The sequence below is a fragment of the Pinus tabuliformis genome, chromosome 9 (genome assembly GCF_031772625.1).
Source record: "Pinus tabuliformis cultivar Carrire ecotype Pingquan chromosome 9, CPIR1, whole genome shotgun sequence".
NCBI classification, from domain to species: domain Eukaryota; kingdom Viridiplantae; phylum Streptophyta; class Pinopsida; order Pinales; family Pinaceae; genus Pinus; species Pinus tabuliformis.
Genome location: NC_142307.1, coordinates 806601024 through 806626296, shown reverse-complemented (window position 1 = coordinate 806626296; position 25273 = coordinate 806601024). Strand labels below are relative to the sequence as shown.

The following is a 25273-nucleotide window of genomic DNA, read 5'->3' as shown; positions in this document are numbered from 1 at the left end:
TGTATCTTTGGATCATAGGGGGGAATGTTAGATGATCCAAAAATAAAATATTATCATAGGTTATAAAGTTGGAATAAAATAATTATTAATTTAAGATATTAAATTAATAATTATTATTCTAGAATATTTAATTATTTAATGGAGACATTTAGAATTAGTATATTGTTGTAACAAGATATGACTCTCCAAATGTGTCGTATCTTAGGCTCTATTTTAAGAGATTTGTTAGCTAGTTGTTTTGAATAGCATTTATTGTAAGTGGACACTTGTTATTTAATAAGTGATCCATAATTAGAGGTAGTTAGGACATTGAGCTTATAAATAGCTCATTGCAAGAGTGTTTTGTTGTTCGGGTGTAAACTCTTGCAAAATCAATATGTAATTTTTTTTTTATTAATAAAAATTACGTGTCTGAGGACACTTCTGCCATTACATAAAGTGAACCTTTCATTTGGGTAATTGAGAGCTTTTGTGACATAAGTGTTTTTGATCCTCGAGTCTAACTTCATCCATCATCTAGTGCATTCGCATATAAGTTAACTTTGCATAGATAAAATTTACTTCCAAGCATAAGCTTGGTCGATAGAGAGATAGGTATCCATCAATCTTTGCTTGAGAAGCCTGTTTTAATAGTACTTAAAACGGTGACCTTGTAGTCGTCAGAGCCACAACTCTCTGCAGCGCCGGAGGCACCGGGTATGTTAGAATTTCAGGAGAGGTATCGTTAATCACACCTTAGTGTGCTTCTCCTTATCTTCTCTCTGCCAATTACTACGAAATCAGGCTCAACACAAAAAGGATTGAAGGATTCACATTTAAATAGGCATTTAACTAAAATTAACCAAGATTCTTGCATCTCATATTAACTTTAGGATCTACACTTCATATAAGATAGTCATTCATCCAAGCAACAGTTGCAAATCAATTGCTTGGTCCTAAATTTCCTAGCAAGATAGTTGACTCCATAAGGCACTGGCATCAACTGGTTAAAATCTAATCAAAACCTATAAGTCTAGCAAAATCTTAATCATGTACTTGATCGCTTCACTGTGTCTCTTGAACTGGTTGGCTCCCTACTAGTTCTTCTTCATTCCATTTATCCATAGGGTCTACCCCCCTTAGCCTGTTGTAGGGAGACAACTTAAATAGAGAGATTGGGGATTAGGGTGACAACCACCAATCTGAGCCATTGTCGTGGTGCTTAGACATTCTATGCGACAACATCGTCCACGAAGAACAAACAACAAAGATATGTCCAAAATCCAATGCTATGGATGCCAAGAATATGGACAATACAAAATGAATTGTCCTAAATGGAAGAAGGACAACAACAACAAAAGAAAAAGGGAAGAGGTTCATGTGACTCAAGAAATGAAAGAAGAAGACAAGAAGCAAAAGAAGGAAGATCCTTCGGATCTCAACTATGACTAAGTCTACTTCTTTACTTAAAATCTTCTTTCAAAGTTTTGAGTAGTATAGGAGCATGTAGGAATAAAATAGAATTGCAGGGCTAGAAACATCGTCTATAATCTAGAAGCATGCTATACATAGAGTTCAAGATACTCACGTAGAAGGAGCATCTATAAACAAAATGCATGGTTAGAAATATCTTCTAGAATATAGGAGCATGGTAGATATAGCTCAAGATATTCATGTAGGAGAATACCTAGTATAGGACCTCATCTACAATGAAAGAAAATTGATCATGATTAAGAATCTTAGAAAACCTCCATCATCAAAAAGAAAGAAACATTTGTAGGGTAAGGGTCTTTAAGATCCTCTGATGGAATCTTCAAAAGAAGATTCATAAACAAAAGCAGATCTCTCATTGGGAGTCCCATTCATGGGATTCAAGAAAAATGATGATATGCAAACAAGCTAAGATGAAGCGAGAAGGGCCACCCCAAGGACAACCAATTGAAGATAAGATGATCAAAGGAGAATCAAGATGAGGTATGTATGCATCAACGTTAATTCATGTTATTATGTGTATAGTATTGAGTCATGTGAATAGTTCTATGACATGATCAAGTATGAAAGAATCTCTTTCACCAATGACATGCTCGAAGGCATGTACTAAAATGCAATGAAGGTCAACAAAAGGAAATACTCACATAAGGAGTATAAGATTATTGACTAAGAAGCAAGAAGAAATGCTGACTAGTCCAAGATGAAGAAGTGCTCACACAAGGAGTAGAATATGGTTGACCAATCTATTCAAGAAGAAGAAAATGAAGAAAGGGATCAAGCATGTGAAGAACACCATGATCACAAAGAATCACTATCTAACAAGATACTTTGAAGACATTTCCCGAAAGAAGGCACGACAACTCTGGCAAAGGAATAAAAATATCAAAGGACCCTTAACACCTGTGAAGGCCTTGGAGATATGAAAGGTGCAGATAACTGATTCTACTCTACAAAGATGTCATGATGAAGAAGCCATCCAGCAAAAGCACCATTTAATGTTGAAGCAATATCATGATGAAGTCATGAAGAGCTACTAGATCAAAGCATGTAAATAAGCAAGTACAACGAAGCATCCATGAGAAGAGTATTCTGAAGCATGGACAAATGACAAAGGAGTAGCCAAATGACAAGAGAACCTGATATATGACAAGAAGGCCACTTTCCACGAAGGAAGCAATTACATGACAAACCAGGAAGGAGAGCGATCGATGGATGGTGCCCTACCAGGAAGAAGTTCGAACGAAGACTTCATGACATCAAAGGAAAGAAGGAGATCAAGCATCTAGAGGACCCACAAAGAAGAAGTTGTTGATGAATGAACAAGTCCCTAGCTAAGAGGGAGTTATAACAAGTTCCAAATTACAAAGGAACTTGGACAAGTACCTTGTCAGAGGATACTTGGGCATGTCTTCCTCAATTGAGAGGAAGAGATAGACACAACATTCTTGTCTTCACTTGGGAAGAAAGAATGGGAGGATTGGGTAATCATCTGGCATCCGATACTCTTTGAGGATGTGTAGGGCATCCAAGACAAGAGTAGGCAAGAGGACCGATATTCTTTTAGGGCTGGGAACCAAAGATAAGAATAGTCCAAGAAGGTCATACTCAGTAAACACCCGGGTGGCTATGTACCTTGAGAGACAATGAATAAGGTGTCTATAAGTCATTGGTCTCGCCAACATTGTGCTCTGATCTATTGACAGAAAGAGTTGTCTATTGATTTGGGGTAGCATTGGATGTGCTCTAGCCACAAAATTTGGTGGAGAGGTTGGGGCACATGAGATCTCCAATACCCAGAAAGGGTTTGGGCATATCCTAAACAGATCAGGAGATATTAAAATAATTAATATTTTTAATGGAATCCCTAAGTCTAAACTTAGGGAAAATAAAATATTAATGTGTATTAATATGAATCTGTGTTAGAATGGTCCAAAAGACATGGATCAAGCTAGATCTAATCTTAGTCGTTGATTAGGGACTTAATCTCAATCATTGACATGTCAACAGGGAAAGTATAAGAGGAGGCTTGAGGGTCACTTGGAGAACACACCAGAGTGATCAATCATTCTATTCTCTAGAGCAGAGTTTGCTAAGAGAGATAGAATTAGTGATCGGGAGAGCAGCTGAGGGGCATTGAGTACAGAGAGACAGAGAGGCAGAGATAGTGTTGGTATAGAAGCAGAGCAGCGAGAGAGAGAGACGCAGAGCAGCTAGTGCTCACTCAGGGCCATGGAGAAGCAGCTAAGTGTTGCGCAGAGCACCAGAGGGGCCAACATAGTTGACGTAGAGGCTCAAAGAGCTGACGCAAGGCCTCCTAGGGCTGACGCAAGGCCTCCTAGGGCTGACGCAAGGCCTCCATAGGCTGACACAGGGCCTGCGTTGGGCTAGGAGAGGCTGACGCAGTCCAAATTGGGCAGAGGTTGGGGTTTCTAGGGCAGATTGGTGCTGAGTAGCTGCCAGAAGGATTATCTGGGGTTTTAGCAAGTAGATTTATCAAACACCGAGAGGTATTACTGCTAAGGAAATTCTCTGTTGGGTAGGCCAGTTTCGGCACCGAGATTGTACTCTGATATTGCTTAATAAGAAAACCCTCAGACAAATGCACCGGTTTTCCCGCATTGGGTTTTTCCGGGGACATTAGTCCAAAAAATAATGGTGTCATATGGTGTGTTTGTTCTTGTTTCTTTTAGTTGTTGATCTGTAATATGTTGAGCATGCACTAGTGTTTATTTTCAGTATTTACATTGTAAATAAATTGTTAAGGAAAAATAACAAGTAGGAAGGAATAAATAAGATAAAGTGCATGGAGGGTTTCTCACTAAATAAACTTAGAAACTTCAACATGGTATCAGACCGTGATTGCAGATCATAGAAGGACTAAAAGACATCAGCCAAGCGGAGCAATAACAGTAGAAAACAGTTGTCCCGAGGTGACAGAAACTGTTTCTAGCAATGCAGAAGCGAAAGAGTGTGACGCAGAACCAGCCAGGGCCACGCAGAGGAAGTCGGGAGCTGCGAAGAACCCCAGAAAGGCTAGCGTTGCCGACGCAGAGGGCCAGAGGGATGATGCAAGGCTGACGCAAACCCATTTGGGGTGACGCAAAGCCAGTGTGAGGCAGAGAGGGGCTGACACAGTTCATAGAGAGGCAGTTGTTGGGTCTAGAAGGCTACAGGAATATTGCAGAGTGGAGCTGGTGAGGTACTGTAGTCAGAAAAGTACCTGACAGAACAAGCCCAGAGGAGTTGTTACCAAGGGTTTCTAACCGAGGAACCCGGATCAGCAGTGCAATTGCACGAGTCAATCAGAGTAAGGGGCATCTCGACAAGCGGTAGAAGGATTTCCGGGAGGGAAATCAGGACTCAAAAGGAGTCTAGAAGAGAACTTCCAGATGGGAAGTAGAGACTTAGAGGAGTCGAACAGAGAACTTCCAGGGGGAAGTAGAGGAGCATCATGGCACTACACGGGGTAAGAGACCAGGATAGACTGGACAGAGCATCGAACTTCGCAGTCTGGAAGGCCAAAATCTTATCAGTGCTTGACGGGAATCGTGTCAAGAACTTCGTCTTGAAGATAATAGCTGTCCCAGTCGACCCCAATGATAATGACAGGTACGAGGAGGCGATGGCAAGGGCCAAGTGCATTATCCTTGATGGGGTCAAGGATCATGTGGTACCAAATATAGCCGAGAAGGAAACAGAATTTGAGATGTGGGAGGCTCTCAAGAAGCTATACCAGCATACTTCTGTGAAGAGAAGAATGCTACTTGAGAACCAGATGAGGTCATATCAGATGAAAAAGTGTCAATTGATTGACACCTTCCTCGGAGGACTGAATGAGATCCGAGACGAATTAACTGCTATAGGAGCGACACCGAATCAGGAGCTTATGGTGAGGACAACCCTGAATGCTGTCTCAGAAGATTGGGAAGTATTTGTCCAGAGTATCCTGGGCAGAGGAACTCTCCCACCTTGGGACGAAATGTGGGCAGCTCTTCGTCAGGAAGATATCAGATGGAAGTCGAAGACTGGTAGCAGCAGCAAAGGGATCAAGGTCAAGCAGGAGGAGGATGTGGCCCTAGCATCTGAGGGAAAGCAGGAAAAGGGGAAGAAGAAAGATCTCTCCAAGATCAGGTGCTTCCACTGTGGGGAGCTAGGTCATTATGCGACCCAATGTCCAAGGAAGAAGAGTAAGGGAGAGTCTTCCGAGACTAAGGCAGCGCCAGCACGGGCAGAGAAGGAATTTTTGATAAACAATGATTATCCCATGAGTGCACACACACCACTTGAGCGAAAGTGGGGAGACATTGAGTTGTGGTTAGGCGGACTACAGGCGATGAGGGGCAGGATCCTCGAGGTAACCAGCCTCTTGGATTAGACCTTGCTACGAGAGCCCCGTCAAGGAGTAGCAGGACTCGCTGATGTGGGTAGAGACGAATGCGAATGGAGCGACAGAGAGAGCTACAGTGCAGGAGTCCTGAGACAACGCAGAGCTAGCAGGCTGTAGGGGTGCAAGAGGCACAGGGGTGTTGCACCAGTGCATGAAGGCACAGAGAGGTGTGTAACGGTGCAAGATGCAGGGAGTTTTTGCAACAGCGCAGAGGTCAGAGAGGGAGCACTTGTCAGTGGCAGAAGGAGCTTCAGCATCAATGGGTGTTTCTAGCCCAACAGGGAGGTTAGTTCGGAGATCAGTTACTTCTCAGTAACTGAGTTGCAATGCAGCAGTGGGCAGCACGATGCAACATGATGAGAGGAGGTGCAGTGCAAATGCAGTGCTGAGAGGAAGGACCACTAGTAGCACGGATGCAGAGGTAGATGTCGTACAGATGCAGTAGTGCTAGTGGCAGAACCATGGGTAGCAGTACAGGATGCAGTGGTGCAGAGGATGTTGGGCAAGAAGGCCTAGCATTATCACAAGTACCGATGCCGGATGATCAGAGTAATACTCAGTGAGGAGTATTGCTAGAGCACAGTCTTCAATAAGAGGGAGTGTTGATTTGGGGTAGCATCGGATGTGCTCTAGCCACGAAATTTGGTGGAGAGGTTGGGGCACATGAGATCTCCAATACCCAAAAAGGGTTTGGGCATATTCTAAATAGAACAGGAGATATTAAAATAATTAATATTTTTAATGGAGTCCCTAAGTCTAAACTTAGGGAAAATAAAATATTAATGTGTATCAATATGAATCTGTGTTAGAATGGTCCAAAAAACATGGATCAAGCCAGATCTAATCTTAGCCGTTGATTAGGGACTTAATCTCGATCGTTGAGATGTCAACAGGAAAAGTATAAGAGGAGGCTTGAGGGTCACTTGGAGAACACACCAGAGTGGTCATTCATTCTATTCTCTAGAGTGGGGTTTGATAAAAGAGATAGAATTTGTGATCAGGAGAGCAGCTGAGGGGCATTCAGTATAGAGAGACAGAGAGGCAGAGATAGTGTCGGGATAGCAGCAAAGCAGCCAAAGAGAGAGACGCAGAGCAGCCAATGCTCACGCAGGGCCACGCAGAGACAGCGAAGCACTGCGCAAAGCACCAGAGAGGCCAGCATAGCTGACGCAGAGGCTCAAAGAGCTAACACAGGGACTCCTGAGACTGACACAGGGCTTGCGTTGGGCTAGGAGAGGCTGACGCAATCCAAATTGGGCAAACGTTGGGGTTTCTGGGGCAGATTAGTATTGAGTAGCTGCCAGAAGGATTATCCGGGGTTTCAGCCAGTAGATTTGTCAGCAACCGAGAGGTATTACTGCTAAGGAAATTCCCTATTCAGTAGGCCAGTTTCGGCACCCAGATTGTACTCTGATATTGCTTAATAAGAAAACCCTCAGATCGTTGCACCAGTTTTCCCGCATTGGGTTTTTCTGAGGACATTAGTCCAAAAATATTGGTGTCATATGATGTGCTTGTTCTTGTTTCTTTTAGTTGATGATCTGTAATATGTTGAGCATGCACTAATGTTTATTTTCAGTATTTACATTGTAAATAACTTGTTAAGGAAAAATAACAAGTAGGTACGAATAAATCAGATAAAGTGCATGGAGGGTTTCTAACTAACTTAGAAACTTCAACATTATCAGTCAAGGCCTTGTTGTGGAAACAATGTTGGTTACTCTGATGCTATAACAAATGGATTTCCAATCTGGTTTCTCTTATGTGAATTCTTCAAGATTGAAAAATAGCCAAACACCTTGTAATGTTGTATAAATACCTCCCTAGTTAAGAGGGAATGTTGAAGGAAATGTAACTAGGTTCGGTCTTCATAAATGTACTTTTGATATTTGTATTTATTCAAGAAAAGAAATATTATTTTTATAATATATGTCAATGAGTTTCTTGCTCATTGAAATAGGTCTGGCACATGTTAAAGTGCCATAGATGAGTCAAAGAGTCAAGATAATTATGTTGAAGAACTTAAGGGCATGTTACTATAGGTATACTTATGTATTAGAGGTTAAAGAAGACACCTCCAAGCAAAGTCAAGTCTCCTCCAAGCAATAGCACTATCAAAAGAAGCAATCTGAAATAAATAGAGCAAGTCGGCCTGCAATCTTCAAGCGGGCTTCAAGTTGGCCTAAAGGAGGGACAATCCTCTATATATAGAGCTTGTCCACTCCTCTAAAGAGAACGCAATTCCTCTCTAAAATCAATGAAGGCAGAAGGCAAGGAAAAGGGTAGTTAAAGGACAAAAGAAGAGTCTCCCAAGGAAGCAATGAAAGGAGGAAGAAAACTGAAGTGTTAAAGGGTTGTTACAGTCACACGTGTGAAGAAAGGAACCTCTTCCTGCGGTCATCACAGCACCACTATCATAGTCATATAATCTTGTTGGTTGGGCTAGATCATTAGGCCTATAAGGCCTCTCACTCAAGCGTGGAAGAAGGCTATACAAGTGAAGGGAGAAGGAGAAGTCTAACATAGTTCTTGTGAGGGTATTCCCTCACACGTGCAAAGAACTAGGGTTGCATTACTGTTGCTCTAAGTCTGCAATATTTGTGAAAGAGAAGAAGGCTCGGTTGGGAGGCAACAAGGTCATCTCCTTAAGTTAGAAAGGCTCCATCACAAGCAAAGGAAGAAAAGGTCAAGGGTCATTCTAGAGTATACAATCTAAGGTCTCTACAGTTGCCGGAAGAAGTGCCGAAGGAAGAAATACAAAGTGCTGGAAGGAAGAGGACGAAGTGCTGCAAGAAGTAATCTTGAAAGGACTTGACTTGTGCTTGGAGGATATCCTTGTCAAGGTTCTAAGGTTTGGCATTGATCAATAAAACACTTCAATAAGAGAAATTTACCAAAGGGTTTTCCTCTCAAGAGAAGAGAGGTTTTGGCCCTGGCAGAGAGCCAACATCTTGTGTTCTTGTTCTTATGTTTTAGTAGCAGTTTGATGAAGTTGAAACACATGCATTAATAAGAAAAAGAAGAAGATTAAGCTAACAAGAAAAAAGTAAATGGACTGCACCTAATCACACTTAGTCTCACCGATCCATGGATCGGCAGAGTTTTCCTTCAAACCTGACCCCAAAGCCGGGATGGATTTTGCCATTAGAACTTTAGGAGAATCCTAGTGTGTTGATCTGCTAGATTATAGTTGTGTCGCAGAACTGGGTGATTTGTGAGGGTCTGTATTAAGTGGGTTTGTCCCCTTGAGATGTAAGTTGTAAAAAAATCATCATGAAATGTGTCTTGAGGGTTGAAAATGTTTTAAATCCCCTCATGAGTCCTAAGTCCTAGGTCCTAGGTGATGTCTCCGAAGGCTTAATTCGATGATCCATTTTAAAATGAATTAAAATAATAAAATAATAAAAAAAAAATCATAAAACAGAGCAAAAACCCTAAAATAATAAAATAATAATATTTTAAGTGAATGCATGCAAAATATTATTTTTTAATAAATCGACGGATGAGATCAAGAGATGTCTTGATCCTCATCAACGGTCGAGATCATTTCAGCATGGATCACTCGAACTAGCCGTTGGAGTCATTTCCTTTATATAGGGTGCTAGGGGTCAGTTCAGATCATCTGATCTGTGAGTCTAAGACTGAAGAAGCTCTCTTGTAAATCTGTTCCTGGTTAATAAAAGAAGACTTTGGGGTCCATATCTTGCTGGTGTTACTCTCTTGAAATGCTGTGAGATTGTTTAATTTTCTGTATATGTTATTTTCAGCCGTTAATAATAGCTTTTTGTAGAGTATTGTGAGCACAGGTATCTTGTTCACTTGCTAGGGTTTGGGTGCTGTTAGGGTTTCTGAAGTAATGGCAGGTATCTCCATTACTTCCTGAGATCTAGCAGCATTTTTGCCCTCTTTACTGATGGTTGTTTTGAGATGTGCAGAAAACCATTTTCTGAAGGAATATTGTGGGCGTTAGGGGAAGTTCTCGGCTGAACCAGCCAACTCCCGCAAGCATTTTTTGCTGGGCCCAGTTGGATTTGATCCTGGGTCTATCATTCAGTTTATTTTTAATTTGCATGAGAGATTTTCTGAAGTTCTTCACAGTGAAAATCTGAAGGCTTTATTTCTTTAAAATATTCCTGTGCTCATTGCTGAATCTGGCTGTTAAGGGGCCAAATTTGTACATTAATCAGCTGTTTTAGGGTTTCAAATTTTTTTTTTGACCTAGGGTTTTAAATTTCTGCTTTGCACAGATTTTCATTAGGGTTTTGTTGTTCTTTTGTGTTTGCAGGTATAGGATTTTGTCACTTTGCAGTTGCAGGACCACCGTCAATCTGCTCAGCCCCACGCACCTGCAAACGCATAAGGGGTCTTGCTGGCTCAAGTGTAGCGTCAATGAAATTCACGTGTTTTGTAAACCACATAACTGCTGGAAACCACAGTTACGCAGAGACGCCTGAAGGGGTTACGCACAGGATTTGAAATTCGACTGAATAAGGTCTCATTCTCGTGATACTCGGGTCGATTTCTTTTTCAAGCTGGTCCACGTTCTATTTACCGCCGACAGCTCCAGAGGAAGCGTGCTTTTTACAGTACATTCTCCGATCGACCTGCATCTGCGTCGTCCAACCTGCATTTATACATTGCAAACCTCTACCATTGAGAGAGCTTCTGCCGTCAAGCATCTGGGAGTCAAAGCGTATAGCTGGTTTCATCGTGGGCACCAATCCAAAACACGCCAGATTCTCTGGTAAGACGCAGGAGGTTTCACGTTTCATCATCACAGGTGAAGTAGTTTCCCTTTCTATGCATTCAGTCCTCTGCGGGTAATTTTCGAACCAGTTCATGCCGTCTACGCAGCTAGTCATCGCCACAGGTATCGTTTTCGATCCGCATGTATCCCATCTGAGTAGTTACGTCTTAATACGCTTCACCATAGGGTTTGTATGTAGTTACGATTCATTTTTTTTTTTTTTTGACTTCGATTTTTCCTTTGAAATATAAACTTATAAAAAAAAGGGGCGTAGTTTGTGATTTCATTTTAATTTAGTTTTGTAGTTTTATTTTAATTTTATTTCTTTTAAAAATATATGTGAGAAATAAAAAAGCAAAAAAAAAAAGGAAAAAGAAAAAAAGGTTTAGTCGTAGGTTTTAATTAGTTTTTTTAGACTTAAGTTTATGTTTTTGTATAGTTGGTGTTTTAGATTTTAGTTTGGTTAGACTTTGGTTTATTTTTTTTTTTAGATTTTAAATTTTTTAATAAATCGTTTAGTTTTTTATAGATTTTTATTATATGAAAATAAAAAATAAAAATAAAAAAAATAAAAAAGGGATTTATTTAAATTAATTTAGGTTTAGCTTTATTTTTAATATAGTTTAGTTTTTAGAATAATTTCTAGTTTTCATTTTTTAGATTTTATTTAAAAAAAAAAAAATTGAAAAATAAAAATTTTGTGGAAAATTATTTTTGCCAGATTCAGTTGTTTTCATGTTATATCTTTCATGCTGAGATCTGAATTTTCAAGTCGAGATACGAATATGATATCTGGTTAATGGTTTATGACTCGTGGTGGTTTAAAGCATTCATCTTTTTAAATTTTCAGTTGTTGGATATCGTTTTGGTCATTCTAAGAGCATTGTTATTTAGCTGATGACAAATGATTGCGGTTCACGGTTTATTTTTCTATATCATCTAACAAGTAATCATTTTAACAACAATATTTTAAGGCACTGGTCTTTTAACTTCTAAATCCATCTAGTGCTTATCTTATCGTGTCTCGTGTCTCCCAACCAACTGGTTGACAGTTGGTCTCATCATCTCATAGGGTCTAGCCTCTTAACCGCGGGAGACAGGCTTAAACGGAGGGATCGGGGATCAGAGTGACAGCCCCCGGTCTGAGCGTTGTCGTGTCAATCCGCGCGACAACATTTTTTGGCGCCGTTGCCGGGGATAGAGTTTTTCTGTCCTTGGTGTTTCAACATCTTTTCATCATTCATCGCTCATCTGTCTATCATTCGTTTGAGCCGGCAACGCCAACATTTTTTGGCGCCGTTGCCGGGGACTTTGTTTTCTCGGCATTTCAACGACAATCTTCCTTCTCATTTCTGTCTTTTCATCTGGCCCGGCAGTGCCAACAATTTTTGGCGCCGTTGTCGGGGATAGAGTTTTTCTGTTCCTAGAGTTTCATCGACATTCACCTTCTCATCTTTCTCATCTCTCATTTTGAGCTGGCAAATTCAACCTTTTGGGTTATCATTTGGATCTTTTATTGCCTTATTTTTCGCCATATCAGTAGCATCTCTTCGGTTTGTTTCTTGTCTGGGTGGCGACTCCACTTTCTCATTCTTCCCAGACAAGAAGCTTTCCTCATATCTGCTTGTGGTTACTTTTTGGATCCTAGAATCAGATTCATTGTTCAAGTGGCGACTCCACTTCTTTCATCTCTTAATTTTCTTGAGCGGAAATCTCTTTCTATCATCCATTTGATCCCTTATTGTTCATCATGGATTATTCATTTAAACCATGTCATTTTACTGATAATCTCCATGATCTTCCGAAAGAGGCCATTTCTAAATTATTTAAGTTCTCGGATGGTGATTCGGTCGCTGTTGGAAAGCATTTAAACATGTTTACTTGTGTAATGATCTTATATTGTAGATTTCCTCAATATAATCATGAAGATTTCAAGATGCGTCTATTTGTCCATTCTTTAGGGGGTGATGCCTTGAATTGGTTTAATAATTTTCCTAATGATTTTTTCACTTCTTTACAAGACATTCTCAATGCTTTTAAAGATAGATATGATAGTCCAAACAGCTTGCCTTCTACCTCTAAAATTGTGCAAAAGAAAGAAAGTAATCTTATAAAAAATCCAGCTGTTGAAGAAAGTTTTCAAGATCAGAATGTGTCATCCACCGGAAATATCGCAGACCAAGTTCATGATAGTGAAAAATCAGGGACAAATAATAGTGAAAGGGAAGAACAAAAGCAAATTATACAAAATCTAATGATGCTGGTAAGAAATATGGAAAGCAATCAAACTAGTCTTATCAATGATGTTAAAACTTTATGCACCCACCTGGAAAAACGTAATAGGGAGTTGGAGGTCACACAAAATCAGCATGCTAAGGAAATTGAGGCCATGAAAATTAAATATGAAACAGAAATTAGAAGCATGCAAAGCAAGATGTCAGTCTTAGAGGAAAATATGGTGACCATGAAAGCTGATCATGATAGGGAAATTGACTCTATGACGTTCAATCATAACAATCAGTTGGTTGACATGCAAGCGAATCATAAAGAAGAAATAAATTTCATGCAACATTGCTTGATGGACATAAAGGAAAAGAATGATAAAGTAATAAAACACATGCAAGAACACCATGCCATACAAATCAGTGCTATAAGGGATGAATGCTCTAGTCAGATGGATGCCATTAGAATACAAGTTCAAAAGATTCAACAATGGTCAGATGATAAGAGAAACCAGGAGCCTTCTCATTTGCCGCAACAAGTTCCATCTTATTATGAGGAGGTCATTAGGTGGTTAATTGAAGGTGATCCAGATAAGCTTAAAAACGATAAAAATCAGATGCAAGACACAAAAAGACTTAGCATGCATATCTTACACATTTCATCTGATAGTTTCGAAACAGAAAGTTCCAGGTCATCAGTAATTCGACTTGCCAGAAAGAAAAAGCGCAAGAGAAAGAAAATAAGAAGAACATTTGACGAATCAGACGGCCGCGAGCAGCTTGATTTTCGGATAGGAAAGAGTCCTACCTTATGCAAAATTGGACATGGTACATCCGACAAGCAGCCGACAGATTTGCCTAAAAGCAGGCAAATGCTCAGTATGCACTATATTGAACACATATGATGCCGTACGGCATCCTTTGTATCGTATTTCTAACCCTACTCCTTGTTTTTTCCGCATTTTTATTTCTGCTTTAGATAGTTAATAAATGAAGAGCTTTTATCTTTCCTGTGCTTAATGTATATGATGATTTTGGATGGACGCTACTTATTTGTGTGTTGTATGGATGCAGATTCTGGATTCTCACATTCCTGCAAGCAGCAACGTGTCCCCAAGTAGAGCCAGATGTTGACCACTGCCGGTCAACTACCCATGCAGTACACCCCCTTTTTCTTTATAAAAAGGGGCAGCACCTGATCAGCATGTCCGTGCCATCCTGCCATCATCAGCAACTTGATCATTTTGATTGTAAACCCAGTCTGCATGTATGAATTGTAAATAATCTTAGCAGATATGAGTCATGTATGTAAAATTGCCTAGGTGGACCTAACTTTCTAGTGGTAATTTACGTCCCGGAAGGTTTAGACTTTGGTTTATTTTTTTTTTAGATTTTAAATTTTTTAATAAATCGTTTAGTTTTTTATAGATTTTTATTATATGAAAATAAAAAATAAAAATAAAAAAAATAAAAAAGGGATTTATTTAAATTAATTTAGGTTTAGCTTTATTTTTAATATAGTCTAGTTTTTAGAATAATTTCTAGTTTTCATTTTTTAGATTTTATTTAAAAAAAAAAATTTGAAAAATAAAAATTTTGTGGAAAATTATTTTTGCCAGATTCAGTTGTTTTCATGTTATATCTTTCACGCTGAGATCTGAATTTTCAAGTCGAGATACGAATATGATATCTGGTTAATGGTTTATGACTCGTGGTGGTTTAAAGCATTCATCTTTTTAAATTTTCAGTTGCTGGATATCGTTTTGGTCATTCTAAGAGCATTGTTATTTAGCTGATGACAAATGATTGCGGTTCACGGTTTATTTTTCTATATCATCTAACAAGTAATCATTTTAACAACAATATTTTAAGGCACTGGTCTTTTAACTTCTAAATCCATCTAGTGCTTATCTTATCGTGTCTCGTGTCTCCCAACCAACTGGTTGACAGTTGGTCTCATCATCTCATAGGGTCTACCCCCCTTAGCCGCGGGAGACAGGCTTAAACGGAGGGATCAGGGATCAGAGTGACAGCCCCCGGTCTGAGCGTTGTCGTGTCAATCCGCGCGACAACAGGGCTAAAATATAAATTATGAAGACCAACAATAGCTACAAAATTCAACACCATTGAAATTATGTCCAAGTCACTTAAAAAAATTTATTATCTATCCTAATAGTCCATAATAATTAATTAGATGAATTATTGTACTTTTCCTAAATTAACCTTACAAAAGTAATCATAAAATCACTTACTCCACCAAGAAAGTATCTAAAGAGGCAATCAGATATCTTCTACATCTTAAGACACTAAGCCAATGTAGAATACCTTCCAAGGCTAGAAAATCAACAGTGAAAAAGTGTTCCATTTAGTGATTCAGTTTAATTTCATATTAAGTGAAAAAGTGTTCCATTCACTGATTCAGTTTAGTTTCATGGTAAGTGAAGAAGTGTTCCGTTCACTGAATCAGTTTGGCCATCCACATTTTACCAACATAACAGGTCCAAATACCTTACTATGTGAGGTCAACAAGAAAACAAGAAATTTGAACCTTCCAATAATAATAAAATTCAGCAGATGAAAATCTGCTAAGCATAGAATAGAAACTTTGTTTTATAAGCTACCCATATTCTTTAAATAATCAAATTACCCATGTTATTGAATGTAATAAAACGGCAATATCTCAATTAAACTCAGACCAAGTAATAGAAAAAAAAATTACCAGATTGAATTCAGTAGTTCCAAAAGCTTCCAACTGTGGCACAACCTGCAAAAAGAAGTTGTCAATGATGAGTTACATTGAATGACTATCTAACAAAGGTATGAGAGAAACCGGTGTTAGAATGTATGAGATTAGACGGATCCCTATAACTAGGTACTCTAGTTTCGTGTTTTAAGTAATCTAGTTTAAACTAGACCCAGATGCTTGTTATCTCGCTTGAAAGGCTGTTGTTTTCACTTTGATGATGATGCAAATTGTTTAACACTTGCTTCTCATAATGAATGGGGTTAAAACGTTCTTGAAATCTAGGTGATCTTCTAGATTTATTCTTTATCTTATATCAGAAGTCTTCTTGCAGATTTGTCAGAAACACTGTTTTTCCCATTCTTATATAATAGTTTTTTTGTTGAAAATTTGCAAATGCTAAGCTAAATGAGAATGTGGAAATCACATATATTCAAATAGTAAATCTTCTATGGGACATATAAGCCAACCAATGAATCCTTTTCCATTTTCAGTTAATAGTGATTCAGTCTTTACCCTTATCTCACCAATTCATTGAAGTTGTCCATTTATAGCATGGCACTGTTCAACTTGCTTCTTTCCTGGAACTCAGGTCAAATCTACTAGTATTTCCTATCATATTATATCTTCGACTTCAACATTATCAATGGCATAGTTCTTTAGACCATAGAGAATGTTCAAAGGAAAATGAGACAAAATTAAGAACATTAACAGATTAACAAATATATGCAATGTCAACTACTGCATAGTAATTAACACCTGATAGAGAAGGCATGGCCAGGAAATGCTAAAAAATATTCAGACTTAACAGCATTAAGATCACCCTTACCAATGTCCAAAGACCATGGACAACAATGGCTCTTTTTCCTCCATGTTCATCCTCTTGTGATAAAGATATCTCAAGCGGTCCAATTCTCTTCTCAGTGTGATTTCTTAGTCTTGCCTGTACCTGCAGCCACGCATTTACCTTGATAAGCTAAATAGTTGTAGCAGAATGTCAATAAATTGTTGAAAAAAAAAAATTGGTCAAATTATTTCAAATAAGCTTTCTTAATATGTTATATGATGATTGATAAATGTTAAAAAGTACTTTGTAAATTATCGTAAAGCAATTTCCATAATTGGCGCAGGGCACGATAACTAAAGCAACTCAATCAGCAAACATATCATGTAAGCAGTGGAGTGCAAGAAAAGGCTAAGAAGGATAATAGAATAAGAATCAAATTCATCTCCAAAACTTGAAACGTATCCTTGATGTTGGAGAAGTACAACACTCAAATAAATACATTGTTATGAAAAGTGTTGGTATTGTTGAAATTTTGATGTTCTATGATGTAACAAACACTTATTACAAAACTTCTTTATGCTTCAATATTAGATAAGCAATTGTAGATAGAACATGAATCAAATGCACAATAGAAGACATCCAAGAATACAATGAGACACGGAGAATTCAGGTCCAATGAACCCACAAGGGGAAAACCCAACCAGATTCTTCTTCTATTAGAAATCAATTGTTCATCAAAGATACAGAGTACAATGACAAATCAAGAGAATGAGTAAGTTCACCCAAATCTAAACAAGTTGTAGCATGAAGATCATTGGTAGCAGCAACAGATACACACACTGAATCAACCTTCCTTTCAACTGAATCAACACTGAAAAACTGAAGCACTGAATCAACCATAGCTCACCAAGTTTTGCTCTTACTCTCCAAGCCCCTCTCTCTCTCAATCTTCTTAAACTCTCTCCAACACTTTCTCAAGTTCAAATTCTTCTTTCACAATGCACAAGTAGTGAGGGAAGAAAGAATGAGGCACATATATATAAGAGGAGCAAAGAATCCATGCCATAAATGAGGAGTAATTCGCATTCCAAGATGTCATATCCCCAATAATTAAAGTTTTGTCCAAGGAGTAATTCTAGTTTTGCAGTTTTGTCCACTATCAAAATATTTTGGCATTGGACTTTAGGAGTTGGGTTAGAAGACTTGGAATGAAATTTTGCAAAGAGGGAAAGAAGGCAACTTACAAAAAGTGGGTCAAATCTTAAGGGGTGAGTGTGGGGGCCACACAAAAGGGGAAATCAAACCCATAGGAGGAATTCGACCCACATGGAGGGAAAACACTCAAAGGGGCTCGATTTGGTGGGGACCACATGAGGAAGAGGGGAGCAGCTACAAAAGGCAAAGGCAAGCTCAATTTTGGGGTTCCTTGTTCATTCATCTAACTTAGAGTTTGCTTGTGCTGATAGCCAAGTCAACTGGTGCTTTGAGCATAGGAATTTCCAAGGAGAAATTCCAGCCTCTCTTTCGGTGGACTTCAAGTGCCACCTTAAGGAGGAATTTCTGAATTCAGTGGGAGGTGAATTTGCTAGAGTTTGTGGTACCTTTCAGCCCATTTCTCAGCCAGTTTGAACTTCCAGGGAGGACGTAGAGTCAAAGTCGTACAACTGAGTTGGGGAAGAGAAAAGGGGTATTTTGGTTGGAGAATTTAGCAGAAATTTTGCTCAAGTTGGACCAGCGTTTGTGGAGATTTTCAGAGTTGGGAGTTGTAGCTTTTGAAAGGGTCAAACGTGCCATTCTAGGGCCTGTGCAGTAGTGTCATTGGGCAAAATACGTGGGGTTGGATACTTCACTCTTGTGTCAGGTTTTGGAAGGAAATCCACTCACTTCTTCCGAAGGTAATTTCCAAGGCAGTTCTACAGCATATTGAGGAGGGCCAAGTGCCAAATTCAGCAGTTGAAGTTGTGGGGGACGCAATTTTTGCCAAGGAGGGCGTAGCACAAAAAATTGGGTAATTACGAGAGGTCGGAATTATCCCAATTCCTTTATGGGTTTTGTTGCACTAGCCTTCAGGAATACGCGCCCAATTTTACAGAATTTTTGAAGGTGTTTTGGGTCCACAAATTTCAGTTAATCTACAGCAGCAGTGCAGGAAATTTTCTAGGTGGAACATACAGCCTTTTGGAGCCACTTGTGGGGGGAATTCTAGCTACTCTCACCTGGGTATTTGTTTGCTTTTCATAGCAAGCCCAGGTGCACACTTTCCATTCTCCATTGTACTCAAATTTCATGGCTTCTTAATAAAATGGCTCAGAATTCGTGTCGCTGCCCAATGGAGACTTAATTTGTTGTTGCATGTGTTATTTGTCAGAATTTTATGATTGTTCCTATGTTGTAGCTAGTGCATGTCTTTGGTATTTTACTGTAAATTTCTATTAGGAATATTACAGTGGTATCAAAGCATGTTCCTGGCCAGTCTGGGGAACAAGAGCGGGTGATGCCACCCAAATACCAAGGGGTAGTCTTTCAAAGGGGCAGTGGGAGAGGAAGAGGCAGGGGTCAAGGTAGAGAGGAAGCACCAGAACAATTTTCTGATACGAAGGTGGAAAACATCAGGGAACACATGGATAACCAAGAGGACAACAAACAGCGCAGACAAGGAGGTCAGAACTAGATCGTGGAGGAGTTGTTGAGGACGAATCAACAGATGTTGAGGCAGGGGCAGCTTATGATGGACATGATGTAGCAGGTGATGGGTTTACAGGTTAATGGGAGGCCAGAGGCAGAACCCCAAGGTGATGGGAGTTCCAGAGTAGGGGAGGAAGTCGTACATATCAGCCCACTCACACCCCTCTGCGTGGCCAAACAGGTCATCCTACCATGCTCCATTTTGTGGACAAGCTAGAGCAAGAGAGGGAACCTAAGCCAGTCGCAGATTTGGTTAACTCGGTTGCATCTGGTATTGATGAGTATGAGGGACTAGACCCCAAGATCAGGAGAGTGATGTCCTTTGGGAAATACATCCACCTCAAAGAGAGACGCACCATTGGGGTTGGAATGCACTATAGAGGGGGACAGTCTAATAAGGAGATGCAAAAGATAGCAGGGAAGGTCACATTCCCCAATTATGATGGGTTGGCCAAAAGCTCAGCCAAGGCATGGGTTCAGAAGTTAGATACCTATTTTCACTTGAACCCCACGTGAGAGACGAACGCGATCCGGTTTGCTACACTACACCTAGAGGGAGATGCACAAAAGTGGTGGTACCACGAGTTGATTACATTAGGGCACATTCATATCACCTCTTACGTTGAGTTCACTAGGCGACTGATTGAGTGGTTCGAGAGGAAGGACCCTGAGCAACATTTCAAGAAGTTGGCCCACCTGAGGCAGACAGGTAGTGCAGAGGTCTATATTTCAAAATTCCAGAGGTTGGTCATGATGGTGTCGGATATATTGGAGCCCTGGTTAATCATGTTGTTTGCGAAGGGGCTAACTGAGCCATTACGTGGTTGGGTGAGGGCCTACAAGCCCACGTCCTTATTGGATGCTATTTCCAAGACCCGAGACATGATTGACGCAGTGCCCAAGACCAAGGCCTTGGCACCCACCAGACCTACCACCCCACAGGGGACTGAGACTAGTGTTGACAATATCGCCGATATATCCCCGATATTCGCATATATCGCGATATTTTTGGGGAGACGAGATATTGCCGAGGAAATATCGCGATACTTTGTCTCCCCGAAAACACCGCGATATTTCCGAAATATTGATGATATCTCGAGAAAATATCGCGCTATGACACAAAATATCGCCCAGGCATAGAAAAAAATTGCTGTCACGGCTAGAAAAGGCCGATTTTGTTTTTTTTCATTCATTTTCATTTCTGATTGTTGGAGAAGGAAGGGGAGAGCTATGTGCTTGCTGCCAAGGAGGATTTGAGTGTTGAATAGCCATTATCGCCACCAACAACAAAGATTTTGTTGAACTAAGATTGAAGAACAGTGAGACAATTTCATTTCTTCCATTAACAGGGATGTTCAAATAAACCCCTATGTTAATGAATTTTTTGATAGTTTTAGGATTATTCTTGCTTACCTATTTGCCTACAAACATTTTCCTTCTTTTTTTTCCATTTGCTATGATTTTCATGCCCATGAGAAAATGCAAAGGTTTTCTCCACATTTGGACAGAAAAATCCATTTTTTTTTAACTTTCAAATGCACCCTCTTATTGTCATTTATGGTTTTTCAATGAATTCACATTGCAAATAATGTAGCAAAAAAAAAATTGTAAAATGAGGTGGTTATTACTTATTAATTCCAAATTTTTTTTGGTGCCCTAGGTTTGAGTTAGCTCACTACAAAATTCAAATATGCCAAAAGCCTTGGACCCATTTTGGGAGTATGGGGAGCCTGATGGTGGGACAAATAGGGCATATCTTACATGCAAATTGTGTGGGACCAGGATGACAGGAAGGGTTACACGATTGAAATAACATCTGGCTAGACTCGCTAGACTCGCTAGACATGATGTTGGGATTTGTACAGTTTCTATTCCAGAGCTTATACAAAAAGCTCTTGAGGCAATTGATGAAAAAGACAAAAAGAAGAAGAGACAGGAAGAAACAAGGTTGAACGTGCAGGTAGATCTTTTGGGATATCTTCTCCTGATTTTGATGCTGAGGGTAATGGGAGGGACTCCACAGCATCATCTGCTACTGCTAGTGTGAGATCATTTTTTGTTCCACGAATAGGGCATGGATCACAACCTGGCATAAAATCACTTGTTAAAAAAAAGGAGAAGAAAGAAGCAGATAGAGTCATGGGGAGGTATCTTTTCTGGAGTGACTTACCTCTCAGCATCACCAAAACCAATCCATTTTGGTAGCCAATGTGTGATGCTATTGTTGTTGTGGGCCCAGAGTACAAAAGTGCTACATATGAGGAGTTGTGAGGGCCAATTCTTCAAGCAGAAAAGCAGGACACCAACTCTAGATTGGCGGAGTTGAAAACATGGGAAGTTACTAGATGCACAGTGATGTTCGATGGTTGGACAGATAGGAAGAGTAGGACCCTTCTAAATTTCTTGGTACATTGTCCTATAGGTACCATGTTTATTAAATCAGTGGATGCATCAGAACATATCAAAGATGCAGCAACGATATGTGAGTTGTTAGATGGGTTCATTCAGGAGATTGGTGTGCAGAATGTGGTGCAAGTCATAACAGACAATGCAGCTAATTATGTGTATGCCGGCAAGATGCTTATGGAAAGGCATCGCACATTGTTCTGGACTCTGTGTGCAGCACATTGTCTCGATTTGCTACTTGAGGATATGGGGAAACTCTCCTTCATCAAGGAGGTGGTTATGGCTAAGAGCGTCCCCAAGTTTATTTATAACCATGCTTTTGTTCTTAGCCTCATGAGGAAGTTCACTAGAAACAAGGAGTTGCGGCGTCCTGCGATCACACGTTTTGCCACAAACTTTATTACTCTTCAGTCTTTGCTTCGATATCAGTTCGAGTTGAAGCAAATGTTTGTGTCTGATGACTGGTGTAATTGTACATACAGCAGGAGACAGGACGGGAAAGCCATTGCAAAAATGGTGTACTTTGAGATGTTTTGGCGTTGAGTAGAAGAAGCATGCTCATTTAGTGAACCTATAGTAAAGGTTCTCAGATTGATAGATGGGGAGAAGCCTGCAATGCCTTATTTGTATGAGGCCATGGATAGGGCCAAGGAGGCCATTCGTTCTTATTATGCAGACAAGGGTTCTGCTGGCCTTGATAGGCATATGATGTTATGGGATGTGATTGATAGTCGGTGGATAGGGATGCTTCATCAACCCATTCATGCAGCAGCACTCTTCCTCAACCCCGCATTTTCATACAAATGCGGCTTTGATTTTTGATAGCGAAGTGATGGAAGGGCTCCATTCCTGTATTCATAAGATAGTACTTGGTCTTGAGCTTCATAGAAAAATCAATCGCAAGATACAATTTTATCGGGATTGTGTTGGCCTATTTGGCTTTGATGATGCTATTAGGAAAAGGACCCTCTTCATGCCACATAAGTGACAAGTCATCACTCATTAGAAATTAGAATTTTCAATTTAGAATTTTCTTACTTATAATTCTATTTTTTTTAAATTCAATTATGTAACTTTTATTTGAAAGTTTAATTATGTTTTAAGTTTTTGAAATTTTTATTTCTTTATTTTGTTGTAGATATTTGGTGGCGAAGCTATGGTGTAAGGGCACCAAATTTGCAGAAATTGACCATAAGAATCTTGAGTCAAACATGTAGCTCTTTAGGGTGTGAGCGCAATTGGAGTGTATTTGAGAAAATACACGCAAAAAAGCGCAACAGGTATATCTTTGAACTCCAGCCTTCAGTTGAGCAATTACACTTATTGTAATTTTTAATTTTTAATTTATGACCTTTAAGTGTCAAGAGTCAAGAGTCAAAACTCGTTAGTTTTTTTGACACTCTTATAGGTTAGAGTTTGCACGCCTCAATGATTTAGTGTATGTGCATTACAACATCCGACTTTGAGTGAGGCAAATAGAAGCACCAATGGATCCAGATGCCATTTCCTTGGACAATATTGATGTATTGTCTCAGTTGAGGGTGGAGTCTAAGGAGCCCATCTCGGAGGAGTCACCTTCATGGTTAGAGCCAGATGATCCACTAGAACAGGGGCAGCAAGAGGAGGACTCGGAGGAGGAGTAGCACTCGGAGGAGGAGGAGGACACCGTGGGAGCATCAACGTCAACACCATCTACTATAGATATAGGAGAGCACAACTCCATACCTAGCACTCATTATTTGACATTAGGTGCAAAGGCAGGGCCACGGCCTTCTATTACTAGGGGCAAGCCTGGCAAACAGCCCATCATGTTTTCCTGTAAAAGGGAGAGAGGGCAGTGATTTCAGATAGATAGTTGCTAGTTTTATTTGTTTTGCTACATATAACTGATAATGATGAGATACTTTTATATATGTGATGTTATTTTGTATTGGTTCTCCAAATTTGAGTCCTTGATTGGACAATTATCAAGGATCAGCAGGATTTGGTATCGCCGTTGATTTATCATTTCTATTTGACATCATATATATCAATACTTTCTTCATATTTATGTGCCAATGTGTTTATTTCATGTTGTTATTGCTTTATATGTTTAAAAATCTGAAGAAAAAAAATGAATATATTATGCATTTTTTATGCTTGCCGGTATTTGTCGATATTGTCGATAAGATGTTTTCTGGACCCTCGTCGATATTTTGCCGATACTGATATTTTCAACACTGGCCGAGACATTCGCCTACCTCAAAGGGAGAGTGGACGTGGCCATTTGGATGAGGAGCCTAGGAGGGATCTCAAGAGGAGGAAGCTATGCTTCATGTGCCAAGAACCTTGGGCACCAGGGCACAAGTGCACCAAGGGCAAGGCCCATTATATCAAGGTATATTCAGATAGTGAACTGGATGAGGAGATTGAGCTAGGTGCAAACCAAGGAGATGAGGGAGCGTAGTCATTAGGGGGAGCACCACCACCACCCCATGGAGGAGGACTAATTGCTCCATCTGGGGAGTTCTCGCTTCACTTCGAGGAGTCTCGAAGTACTTAACTCTCAAGATCGGAGGTACTGTACAGGGGTTGCGTGTGTCAGTCCTAGTAGACAGTGGGGCCACCCACAACTTTATCGATGCCTAGATAGTGGAGCGGAGGGGCATTCACACAGAGACATTTGAGGGGTTCTCAGTATTGGTGCCAGGAGACCGGACGATGCAATGCACGAAGTATGTCCCTAGCTTGACTCTGACGATGGGGAACTACTTTGTCACTAACCATTTCTTTATGGTTGATGTTCCGAACACCAACGTGGTGTTGGGTGTCCAGTGATTGTATTCATTCGGGAGGGTCACCATCAGGGTTGCAGGAATCGCCCCCCCCCCCCCCCCCCGGATCCTAACCCGGAACCGCGACCCGTGCGGAAGCGTTCCGGAATCGACAGAGGAATCGCGATTCCGATTTTTAGGTTGCGCGCTTCCGCATTTTTGAAACGACTCCTGCCAAATGAGGTTGCGGCCCCCCGGAATCGCGCTTCGGCATGCGGTTCGGGCATGAGGTGGCGCCACGCAACCTGCCCGGAAGCGCACGCCACCCGGGCGCAACCCGCGGATATCAAATTTTTTTTTTAATTTCATTTAAAATCTAACTTAACTAAGCATGAGGGGGTGGGTTAGGGGTGGGTTAGGGTCACTTTAGGGTGAGTTTAGAAAAGAATAAAGCCCCCATTCTCTTCTCATTTTCTCACTTTGAGTTTATGAGAGTTGGAGAAGAGAAGAGAGGAGAGGAGAAGAGAAGAGAGGAAAGGAGAGGAGAAGAGAGGAGAAGAGAGGAGAGCTTGGAGGAGTGAAGAAGGAGGAGCTAGGAGAAGGAGGAGGAGCTTGGAGCAAGAGCTTGGAGGACTTCATCTACAAGAGCTAAAGAGGTAAGTTCAAACCCCAAACTCCCTTGTTTTTTTGAAAAAAAAATTGTATTTTTCTCCTCCCTCTCCTACTCTTTCCCATTGTTTCTACTTGCTCCTTTATTTACAAGTTGTCCACCACCTATATCCATATTCCAAGATGGTGTTCTTTTGGCTTCTATGTATCATTCCACTCTTGGTTTTAATGATGGCAAGGGTGAGGAATAGAGGGGAAGAGGAAGGGGATGAACTTGGTGACCCAATGTATGATGAGGAGGAAGGGTTTGAAGAGGAAGGGGATGAACTTGAAGGGGACACTGAAGCACAAGATGGGAAAGGTACATCAAATCCCTTGTGGAACTATGTGACCAAACTTGAAGGGGGAAAGGGTGGTGGATCTTACAAATTTTTGTGCCCTCATGGTTGTCATGGAGGAAAACC

General features: G+C 40.2%; 1 protein-coding gene across 2 annotated transcripts in view; it reads right to left on the bottom strand.

Annotated features, from left to right (window-relative positions):
* LOC149151218 (trafficking protein particle complex subunit-like protein) overlaps positions 1-25273 on the bottom strand; it is a 315768-nt gene that overhangs the window by 63631 nt on the left and 226864 nt on the right. For both annotated transcript variants that reach the window (XM_089439733.1, XM_089439734.1), the window contains 2 exons: positions 16399-16518; positions 15546-15590 (listed from right to left, as the gene is read on the bottom strand). In XM_089439733.1, the coding sequence (XP_089295859.1) occupies positions 15546-15590; positions 16399-16518 (165 nt within the window). The remainder of the gene's footprint in view (positions 1-15545; positions 15591-16398; positions 16519-25273) is intronic.